At 48.1% G+C, this 11,788-nt stretch overlaps 1 protein-coding gene across 2 annotated transcripts in view; it reads left to right on the forward strand.

The window, feature by feature from the left end:
- Positions 1 to 556: 556 nt before the first annotated feature.
- The window catches only part of SETD7 (SET domain containing 7, histone lysine methyltransferase), a 45,992-nt gene continuing 34,760 nt past the window's right edge, over positions 557 to 11,788 (forward strand). Inside the window, exons 1-3 of one of the 2 annotated variants that reach the window (XM_007445533.1) lie at positions 557 to 586; positions 1,275 to 1,407; positions 10,332 to 10,461. In XM_007445533.1, coding sequence (XP_007445595.1) covers positions 557 to 586; positions 1,275 to 1,407; positions 10,332 to 10,461 — 293 coding nt within the window. Of the gene's footprint in view, positions 587 to 1,101; positions 1,408 to 10,331; positions 10,462 to 11,788 lie in introns of those variants that run through there. The other variant, XM_007445534.1, reaches the window with a different exon arrangement.

Raw genomic sequence — 11,788 nt, forward strand, 5'->3', positions numbered from 1 at the left:
CCCCCGCCCCCTCCGTGCAGTAGCTGTTCTTGGCAGACACCCAAAGCGGCACCCGGTAATTCCACGGCACATTGTGTACATTTGCATCCATTTAACCAGCTATTTACAGCCGCCCTTTGCCGCCACCTGTAAGAGGCAACGCCATAATGACGCTAAGTGGCGGGGCTGCGAAGCGGGTGCCCCGTGATGTTCTCCGCTTAAAGAGCCCGAATCTGTGGAAGGTTGGCACTTGGAGAAACAGGGAGACGGCTGGGGACATCACACGTACGGGGGGGGGAGGCGCGCCAGACGGAGGGTCCCTCCTCAGTAGCTCCGCTCGGTGGCTCCTTTTCTTTTACCACAAGCGCGAGGAGGGAACTACCAGGCCTTCCGCGCCGCTTGTTTCCTGCCTGATAAAGAGCCCGCTGCCATTTGGATCTGCAGAATTTCTGAATCACCCGAGATGCCTGACGGTCCCAAGGAGGGTGGGGACGCAGCGCGCACGGGTGGGAGCCGCAGACCCGCATCTGGGCTGGATGTCACCCCCTTGAGTTTGGGAAACCTGCTCGCGGATGTGATGCGGCGACGCGGAGACACCTGCTCTCCAGTGCGTGCCGCACTCGTGCAGCTCCGGGTGGCAAACGGGGTGAAGTGGGGGCGAGGGCGAGAGGAAGTTGAGGCGCTGGAGCTTTAGGAACGCTGCCTTAGCTTGCCTTGCTCTTTGGAGGCTGTCCCGAGGGGGGACTGGCGGGCAGTGCACGCGGACTTCCAAGTGGTCCCCGGCACAGTTGGAGGTCGGAGTTCTGAGCCCCAGAGGGCGGATACCCGGAGGTCCCAAGTGCCCGCGAGGAGCCTGCGGCGCCCAGGACCAGGCTTGGCGCTCCGAGCGCACCAAGCCTCGCAGAAGCAGAAGATTAACCCTGATGGGCCCGGGGGCTGGTGGGCTGGGGCGTAGCGTCAGCGCGGACCCCGAGCGTCTTTCGTTTTAAGGAGCCTCACTTCTGGGAAGGGACGGGGAACTGTCAATCAGCGAGGGAGGGAGCGCACCGGCGCTGGGTGATGTCAGCGGATCAGCTGCTCGATAACAAAGAGGGGGTATTACAGGAGAAAGTTGCAGCGGCGGCGGCGGCCACGGCGGCACCCCGGAGCCTCGGAAGCGAGGGGCAAGTGGGCGAAGGAGGAGGGACGGCTGCTGCGGGAGCGGCTTAAGGCCAAGGAATTGAAAGGGCTCTAGGGGGAGGCAGTGCGAGCCAGCCCCGACTGCTCCTCCTCTTCCTCCTCCTCCAAACTCGCAGGGTTCAGCCCCAGCGCTCGCTCAGCCGCCGGGAGCACCCGGAGGGACGGGAGGCAGCCGCGCGGCCCCGAGCTGGGCAGGGTCCCCAGCCGCCATGGATAGCGACGACGAGATGGTGGAGGAGGCTGTGGAAGGTACAAGCATTTCTCTGGGGCCCGGGGAGGAGGCGCCGAGGGCACGGAACGCGGAAGGAGTGGCGGGCTGCGACCTGCGCGGCGCCGGGCCCCGCGGCCGCCACTGTCCCCTACGCGGGTGGCCCGCTGCTTGGGCAGGGGCCGGACCGCCACGGCCACGCCACTGGGAGCGCGCACTGCGCGGCGGGGCGCAGGCCGGGAACGGGTCTCGGCTGGGCCGGGGTCTCCGGGAGAGCGCTACTGCTCCATCCCGCCCGGTCACCGCCTGCATCCGCCTTCGGAGTTGCGAAACCTGCCGGGCACTCCGGCCTTCCCCCTTTCGGGGATGGGAGGTGGCGGTGCGCAGGAGTTCAGCCCCCCGCGGCCGGCCGTCTCCGTGAAGCAATCCCCCCGCCCGTTTTTGGCAAGCCCGAGCCCCTCTCCGGGCGCCAGCCCTTTCCTTCCGCTCGCCGCTGCGACCCGCGGTGACCGCGGCCGCGTCCGGGTCCGTCCCCCGGCGCAGCGCACGGGGCCGGACCAGGCACGTGGCAGCCGCGGTCCGGGCGGTCGCTTCTCCGAAACGATGAAATCATTGCAGAGCCATGGACAACGCTCCCGACCCGGGGCTTGAACGCACGCCGGCGGGGAGGCGGGTGGCCCTGGCCTCTGCTGCCCCCGAGCGAACTCAGTCAAACCGCCCTTCCCCCTTCCTGCTTCCCAGGCGGGTGCCGCCGCCGCCACGCTGTGCAGGCGCGCCGCAAGCCCGGACTGAAATTGCTGGGTGACACTTAACTTTCTGAATTCCATGCAGTTGGCTGTGGGTGATATCACCGCCTTGGTGTCGTGTTTCTCCGCCCCTTCGCTTCCAGCGCCCCTCCCCCGACTTTTCTCGCCACTTTGTTTTGCTGAGTTTCTCCACCTTTTTTTTTTTTTTTTTTTTTTTTTTTTTTTTTTGCTGGTTCTAAAAAGCGAGGTGGGGACGTTATACAATCTAGTTGTTTGTATCAGGAGATGTTATGATTTTGTAACAGTGAATACTGGAAAATACTCTTTAGCGTATTTATTTATTTGATTCTACCGTACACAGTACGTCGTCCTGTTTTGCAGTGTTGCGTGATATTATTCCGGAATATTTTAACCAGATATCTAGGTAAATATTTTTTAAGCTTTTGGTTGAATATGGTTTCTATCTAATTTGTATAAATAAGCTCTCAGAAATGGTAAAGAAAGACAAAGTGGCGACCCTTACAGATGCATGAGGATGCATACTTATTGCTACTTTGGGAGAAAAAAAAATCAGTTTTTATGTCAACATAATTGACTCCTTTTGTAGTCCCGAGGTCTTAAGGAGAGATTAAGTAGAATAATATTTCTGAATCCTATAAAAGCTAACTGTCTTAATGTAACTATTGAAACTTCTTATTTCTTTATCCAGCTTCAAGGAGTGTTGATGGTGGTGTTTTAATTTCATAGTGTCCTGAACTGTTTATCTCCAATGAGTAAAGCCAATGCTGGGACTTACTGGGGCCCAAAGATGTTAGTTGGAAGCCTTCTTTAAATGTAAATTATTGACTACGTGTGCCTTCATATTATGAAAGATAATTGAAAAATGCTCTTCTCAAATTGTTAGGACTGGCTCTCATTCTTCAAAGTTTACTTTTACTCATAAAAATTTAATGCAAACCCTTGATCACAGGCAGCACTCCCGAGGTTAACCCATCTTCCCCTTTGAAGCTGTTTGGAAACACAAGGCCCAGTTGTCCACGGTCCCAGGCTCCTTGCAGAATGTGAACAAGCAGCTTTAGAAATGCACCGATGTTGTTTTTGAGATTGCTCAATGGGTGAAAGCAGAGAAATTTCTTCATATAAGCAAGGAAGGTTCTGTTATATAGGGTGACCATATGCATCATTGTCCAAAATCAGAACATACTTGAGAAGGGTCACTGTTTAATACTTACGCTGGGACAACTGGCTTAAACCTTGAATGTCTGGGGCAATCCAGGACACATGGTGACTCAGTTGTAGCTAACAGTAAACAATTAGAGAAACACAGAAAATTTAAAAATCCTTAGATGCACCCAAGGCTCAAACTCACACAGTGTCCAGAGCATGCATGTGTAAAAGGAGGCTTTTCTTTAGCCATTCTTGGACTTTTAAGTGCTGTCTACAATAGTCTTTACTTAACATCTAACACATGCATGGGGGACTGGTAAAAGGCCCGTCTGAATATCTTGGTGTTGAGGTACCAACTAACCTACCTCTTTCCACATACAGAGCCTGTGCTCTCTCGGTAGTTTATTTGTCTTAGCTGAAATTATCATTGCTGTAATTGTTTAGTCCTTACGTGTGCAGGCTCTGTGCTAAGTGTTTCACACACACATTATCCATTCAGTCTTATCACGTGCCTAGTAATATTATCCTAATTTTACAAAGGAGGGAACTGAGGCTTAGAGAAGTTAAGAACTAATCTGAGGACATTCAGCCAGGTGGGAGACAGGCTTGGACCTCCAGAACCCCACTGTGCCATATCAAACTGTCTCTCTACATCTTTCTTTTTTTTTTTAATGAGTCAGTCAAGTATATGAAATAGTTGGTAACTGAGTTTGGAAGCCACAGTTAAATGTTGCATCAGTGTCGTTCTTTATCAACGTCACTCTTTAGAGGTTGGTTCTGAAAGAGTTTGGTGACTTTCAGAAAAATGTATTTGGAGAAAGAGAATTTAACTTACAGCCTCTGCAACAGATACCCTTTTTCTTCCTCCTTAGAAACATACTCTGGGGAAGAAATTGGTCTCTTCAGGACTTGAGTCTTTTGTCACCTCACGTACATTTTGATTCTACATTTTGATTCTCTGTCGGGTGGAACTGTAGCTTGGGTGGAGTTCTAAGCTCAGGGTGGATGAATCCCCGAGGGCAGGTGGGTGGAGGGAGTGTCAGTGTAGAGTGCCGGCTGTGCTCCCTTGGGAAGGTAGCCCTGGGCCTCAGCAGGCCTGCAGACATCACCTGAGCTCCTGCTGTGGTTTTTAAAAAACTCTTTGAGGCTCATTGGTTCTTCAGGGAGTGATGTTTAGCTTTGGGAATAGAAATCGTCATTACGTCTATTTCTTCGTCTACCTGTAGACACAGAGATGAATACAATGTGGTCCCTAATATAATTTGAAATAAATACATCCCATCTAAACCAATGAATGATGGTGGTTGAGAGGAAGTTAAAATTGCATCTAGCTTGGGGAAATAGATGGGGGAGGATTTCCCGGAAGAGGTGCCGTGGAGTTGAGTCCAGTCCAGAGGGGAACTTTGGGAGTAAAGAGAGGTGTGGAATGAAACAATAATTCACAAGAAAAACGCAGATGACCAACAAGCATTTGAAAAGACACAATTTCATTAAATAAATACAAATGAAAATGTTGAGATAAAAGTTTTCTCTAATTAGATTGACAAAATTCAATGAGACGGATATCATCCTACAAGGAAAGGGACATCCTTACGTGTGATTCATTAATATCATCAAGGAATTTCAGCTAATTGAATACTAACCCAGGAGCACAAAGACATTAAAAAGAAAGGAAAAAAAAAAAGAGAGAGAGGAGTGGAATTATGCAGGCACGTTCAGAGACGAATCCCTGGGCTCTGCTGTAACAGAGGGCCTAGGAGGAGAAAAGTGGAGGGTGAGACAGGGAAAGGCGGCTCGTCACAGGCCGAGATCGTGGACTCTGTCCTGGAGGCCGTGGGCCATGTGAGGGCTCTTTAGAGCTGGGAATGGAGGATGAACGCTCTGCTCTGGGAGGGCGGGAGCATGGGATGAACAGGCAGTGGGGAGCGGGTGAGGCGATCACCTAAAAGGCTCTTTGCAGTAGCGGTCACGAGGGTAGGAAAGAACAGAAAGGCCTCGAAACATAAAGGAGACATCGAGGAAGAATCCTCAAAACTGGGAAATAGCAGAGTCTCCAGAGCTAAGGAGCCAGCATGAAAACAAGCATCTCCATGATTCACTGTCCCAGCCCCTCAAATATTAAGAGCATTTCTAACGGTCCCCCTAATATCTCATTCTGCCTGTCTCTAATAAGACTGCTCATGCAGTGTACTTAGGAAAAATACAGGCTAGGTGTCCTGGTAGCACCCTCTATGTGTAGGCCTCACATTAAAATTAAGACCCTTACAACTAATAATTGAGTTCTTGCAAGGGATTACTCTCAAAACTCAAATCATGTTTTGTTTTGTTTTTTTGCGGTACGCGGGTCTCTCACTGCTGTGGCCTCTCCCGTTGCGGAGCACAGGCTCCAGACGCGCAGGCTCAGCGGCCATGGCTCACGGGCCCAGCCGCTCCGCTGCATGTGGGATCTTCCCGGACCGGGGCACGAACCCACGTCCCCTGCATCGGCAGGCGGACTCTCAACCACTGCGCCACCAGGGAAGCCCTCAAATTATGTTTTTAACCACCAACGTAAGTGTATCGTCATGAGGGCACATTCTTTGCGCTAAACAGAATAAGTTTGCCTTTTTATTATTATTACTTTTTTTTTTAAAGTAGTTCTATTATACAAAACCAACAATGCATGTAAGGGCCTCTGGTTCTGAGGGAAACACACACATATATACACATACACTCAGACCTCCTGTGAATATGTCTGAGGCAGTAAGCAGCCAGATGTCCGATCCAGAGGGAATTTCCTGTGCTGAGAGGTACCGTCACTGCATAGAATACAGGCCTGGCTCTCATCAGGTTCAGGAAAAAGCTCTGAGGGAACCCGTGGGGAAAAAATTGAACTTTCTCTCTGTTCAGTAGATAATGATCTTTAGAACAGAGTGAAAAACTAGACTTGTGAGGCGATTATGTTTTATTCCCTCTTCCTCTAACTTCAGTCAATATTTAAAACCGTGCTGCAGATAGATATATGGCACACGAGCTGGGACCACATTCCCAACACAGAGCAGTCATTCAAGTGGGTTTTCCTTGTTGTTTGGGTTGGCGTTCAACCTCTGTTGAGTGGGAATTGGCCCGGAAGGCTGTTGGCTGACTTGGCACATTGCACAGATTGATCTCAATCAGAGCAAGCTGGACTAGCGTTTCTCTTTGCATTGGGTAACACTTGGAAGAGACAGGCATTCGCCACCAGGATGTGCTGGTGAAGATCCTGGTGGTTCTGTGAGAACTATCCTAACTACGAAGGCGTCTTCCACTTCTCTGCCTGGGACCTGAGAACACCGCCCTCTTCAGAGGTCGTTTCTTCCACCGTCGGCAGGGAAGAAAGGGTGTTCGGCCAGTTTGCCCTTGACCAGAGAGAAGAGGGATTGGAGGATTGGGGGAAGGGGCCTTCAGCATCCATGAGCGCGTTCAGGGTAGCAGTTAATGTGTTTCTTGGGCACATAGCAGTGGCTTCCTCATCTATAAGATTGGAATTTGAGGGATGGTTGTAAGGTTTAATTTAGGTAACAGGAAAGTACATAACCCAGTGCCTGACGCATAGTAGGTATACAGTTTTTTCTTCTCTGTACATCAGTCTCCCTCTCCATTAAATTGACTGTTGCTGGCAAGACAGATATTACATGATCTTATTGTCCAAATGGCAGCGGAACAAGAGTTGTACCAGAAGCTCCTCTTGCACTAACATTGATAGGAGATATGAGGTCTCAGCAACCTAATCTCTTTGTTTTTCTTTATTTTTCTTTTTAAAATTAATTTATTTTTGGCTGCATTGGTTCTTCGTTGCTGCGCGGGGGCTTTCTCTAGCTGCAGCGAGCAGGGGCTACTTTTCGTTGCGGTGCGCGGGCTTCAGTAGTTGTGGCACACGGGCTCAGTAGTTGTGGCTCGCAGGCTCTAGAGCACAGGTTCAGTAGTTGTGGCTCACGGGCTTAGTTGCTCCGCGGCATGTGGGATCTTCCCGGACCAGGGCTCAAACCCGTATCCCCTTTATTGGCAGGCAGATTCTTAACCACTGCTCCACCAGGGAAGTCCCAGCCTAATGTCTTCTCTTCCTGACGTTTCTTTCCTTGGAAGGTCCCTTAGTTGTTATTGTTTTGGTTGTGGCTGTTGTTTTAAACATAAAGTTCTACTGCTAGGAACACCACCCCCGGCTGTTACATATTCAGGGTGGAAGTCTTGAATTATCGCAAGCCTTAACTTTTAGCTCCTTTTCATTGATCCCGGTCATTGATCACATCCTGGTCATTGATCACATCATCCTCCTTTTGGAAGGATGAGAAGAAAACAAAACAAATGAGCCAATCAGAGGATTCTGCTGTGATCTGATAGAGGGAGATTTCTCACAACAAGCAGCCTAAACACCTTTAGAAAGGCAGGGAATCGTCACAAGTCTGAGCCTTCTTTCTAAACACACAGTGTCACCAGAGAAACAGCCATCATTCAGCAGCTTCTCTGTTCTCCCTCCCTAGAGCCTAACAAGGTGATGGGACTTCTGTTCATTGGCCTGTGGAAGGAGGCATGGGCATAAGCATCCTTCATGGAGCAGGGTTGATTTTTTTGCTTTCATCTCAGTGGGGTTCAGTACTGTCCTTCAAGTGCTTTTAGTGTGTTCTGTGATGCTTCCAAGTTTCTCTAATATCTAAATGCCATTGCTGAGGGTGCACCTGCAGTGTTTTGTTCAGAAATAGGATAGGACTATTGCAACTGAGCAAAGGTGGAAATGAATTAACATTGGATTTTTTTTCCCCTTAGTGTTCACGTTTATCATAATATTTCTCTTGATCTAAAGTAGAATAACTAATTTTATCAAACACTAACTTTATAAAGTCTGTGAACTGTTTTCTGTGGGGAAAGCGTTTTCAATAAATTAGTAAGTACCTCAATATAAGGTTAAAATGATTATTCTGATAGTTATATCTAAATCAGAAGTGGAATACTACATTTGTAGGAATGCAAATAGCTAAAGTTAATTTGATCTGAGCAACATTTCATAAAAGAAAGCTTTTAACTATACACTGAGTGGTATTTTTTTTTTTTTTTTTTTTTTTTTTGCAGTACGTGGGCCTCTCACTGTTGTGGCCTCTCCCGTTGCGGAGCACAGGCTCCGGACGCGCAGGAAGGCTTGAAACATACCAGATTACTGTTAAACTTAACCCGGGGGGGTTTTTTTTTTTTTTTTTTTGCGGTACGCGGGCCTCTCACTGCCGTGGCCCCTCCCGTTGCGGAGCACAGACTCTGGACGCGCAGGCTCAGCGGCCATGGCTCACGGGCCCAGCCGCTCCGCGGCATGTGGGATCCTCCCGGACCGGGGCACGAACCCGCGTTCCCTGCATCGGCAGGCGGACTCTCAACCACTGCGCCACCAGGGAAGCCCTGAGTGGTATTTTTTTAATGAAAGGAGAAAAAGTAGATATAATTTATTTCAATGAGAGAAACGCCATCAGCAGATATTTAGAAAATAATTGTCCAAATCACTTCATATGACTCAAGTGTCATTGAATTATGTCAGGTACAGTTTTGGGTTTTTAAGCAAGAAGGAAGCAATTGTGGCCTACTTCCCTCCTAACCATTAATTTCCTGGCCCCTGTTAGAAAAAAATTTGGGTTAAGAGGAAAGGAACCTTATTGATTGTGATTTATTTAAGTAGCCATGTTTTAATGTAATATATTCTAGGTAATTCATTCTATGCAGAATCAGATGTAGCAATAAAACAGTGCATTTGTTCATTTTTATTTTATGTTTATGTAATCAATAATACAAATAAAGAGCTTTTTCGTTCTTTATAAGAGAGCTTACCTCCTGTCTCTTCTAAGGGATGACATTCGTTTATCACTTTAGAAGAAATTCTTTTAGGAGAGTAAAGCATTCATTGTGGTGAAATGGTTTGTGTTTTCTTTAATGTCTGTGAGCCATCTGGAAGCCACATTTAAGTGTTTAATGTCCCTGCATTGCACACAGTATTTAATGCTTTTATACCTTTTTCATCCATGACTCAGGTCATTAACCCAGGAGAAAGCCAGTAGATTTAACTGCTGCCTTCATTTTCACCCGCCTCTGCAAAATTAGTTCACCAGAATGACTGGGGAGGCACCAATGAGGTGACTCCTGGGTTTTGCGAAATATGTAGATAATAATAAAAAACCTAAACATTGACTGTAAACGTAAATATAAGCGTACACCAATCGGTGATTTAAAGATCACAGTGTAATAAAGATCACAGTGTAAAATTTAAAGATCACAGTTTAAAGATCACAGTGTAATAATTGTTCTTGATGTTCAAAATCACTGCTTAAATGGTCATGTGGATACTTCTAGCTACATTTAAAGCACAAACCCTCTGAACACAGTGGGTAGAGGGTATATGACAAGGTGATTACTGAATATTCAAAGCTGAAAGATTTTGTAAAGTAAAGCAGTGAGTTCAATGTTAAGCTTAAGTTTAAGCTTGGAGGGACTCGGAGTTCGTGTGTTCATACAATGAGGTGTAGATATTCGGGCAGTCTTGAAGACGTGGCTCTATCCTTTTCAGAGGGCGCCTGGCTAGCAGTGCTCCACATACCATATAATGATGTATGAAGTCGTATTGTATACTCAGATCTAGAACCAGGTAACTTATTGCCAAGACAGTGTGCCATCTCAGCTGTGTTTCCGTTAAGCATGAGAGTTCGGGGACATTAATTCCAAACGTGAGCAGTACCCTGTGGGGAAATACCGGGTCAACTGAAACTCACACTGCAGGTGTTATTATTGAGAATAACTCTCAGTCCCCAGTGAAATATGAGCATGGTTTTGGTTCATAACCTTACACGTGTCTAAGGCCCTCTAATTGTGGACCCGTCCTTTCTAAAGTGTACCTAAGAGCGGAGTTGATGCGGGCAGAGAAACCTTGGTGTTCGCTCTCCCCTCAGGCAGGGAAGGGACCCTTGAGCTGCACGGGGCACTTGCTGGCAGCATCTGAGCACAGATGATGGTGGGTGAGCGTGGAAGATGTTAAGGTTTGCCTTGTGGTTCCCTTTCTCCAGGGCACCTGGATGATGATGGATTACCGCACGGCTTCTGCACAGTCACCTACTCCTCCACAGACAGATTTGAGGGCAACTTCATTCACGGAGAAAAGAACGGACGGGGGAAGTTCCTCTTCTTTGATGGCAGGTAGCCTCATGGTTTTGTTTTATTTTGTTTTGTGGGGGGTGGGGAGTAGGTACCAAATTACTTTATTCGGAGGAATGATATGAATGAGAGAATCTAAGTGAATATTTTAGTACAATTTATAGAAAAAGTCAAAGTAACCCCAACATGCATGTACTGCTTTGGGGACCAGGGATGTCAGTCACCCCCTGTTACTGAACCAAACTTGGGTCTGCTCACCCATGTGCCGTAAAGCCAGTCTGACATCTGGCTGTGGTGAAGGAAAGTGCAGCGTTTAGTGCAGGCGCCAAGCAATGAACCCAGGGCAATTAGTGCTCAAAACACCCGAACTCCCAGATGGGTTTCGGGAAAGCATTTTTAAACACCAGGTGAGGGAGGGGAGTCCCAGAGTGTGTGATCAGCTTGCACACATTTCTCTGCTTGGTTGATGGTGAGGGAACAGGGCGGTGTCACAGGGGTTAACATTACCAGTAGGTCTGTGGGCTACATAGTCATGACCATGTATGACCTCAAGTAGTTAATTTCTTCCATCTGGTGGTGGTTTTAGCATCTGCAAAACAACTCCGGAAATGTGCATCAGCTCCTGTTATCTGGGTACTTCAGAGAGGAGCTCCAGCAGAGGATATGGGTGAGGGGTCTGTCCCGGGAAGGTCCCAAAGCGTCCTGCTTAGTTACACCTCCATGGCTATGGCCTAAGACTCAGCTCTGCCATCATTGCCTCTAAGGGTGTGCTTGTCAAAGAGAGCCTCTGCTGTGCCGGATTCAGGGACCCCCTTCTTGCACAGATTGGTTAGGTGGTCATGCAGGTCTTTGATGGATTTCACCTCTTCGTTCAGATAATGAGTCTCCGTAAAGTCACACAGGTGGAGATCGTTTTTGTCAGGGTCCACTGTGTGTAGTTCCAGTAGTGGCTGATTGATGCTCTTTTCCAAGTGTAATGCACACTCAGTCTGTGTTCAGCACACTCTCAGACATCATGGTCCAGTTTCTTGATTTCCTTTTGAAAGAAGATTCAGCCACCTCTTTGGTTCTGCAGCTTCATAATTTTCTCAGCATATTCTCTTTCCTCCTGAGATTAGTCAAGAGACTATTTAGCAAAGTTCTTCAAAGCCACGTCGTCACGGTCCAAGCAGTAAGATGGGTAGATATAAGGAGAGGTACAGCTCCAGACTCACAGTGTTCTAAATGCTTGTCTTTGGGATGACTGGACATTGTGTGTGATACCTTAATGCTGATGTCATAACTAGTATTTCCTATGTTCTACCACTAGTTAAAATACTTTTCACGCAGGGTTCTTTTACCTTGCTTTTACCCCCCCCCCCCCCCCCCC

Source organism: Lipotes vexillifer, unplaced genomic scaffold, assembly GCF_000442215.2.
Source record: "Lipotes vexillifer unplaced genomic scaffold, Lipotes_vexillifer_v1.1 scaffold219, whole genome shotgun sequence".
Classification (NCBI taxonomy): Eukaryota; Metazoa; Chordata; class Mammalia; order Artiodactyla; family Lipotidae; genus Lipotes; species Lipotes vexillifer.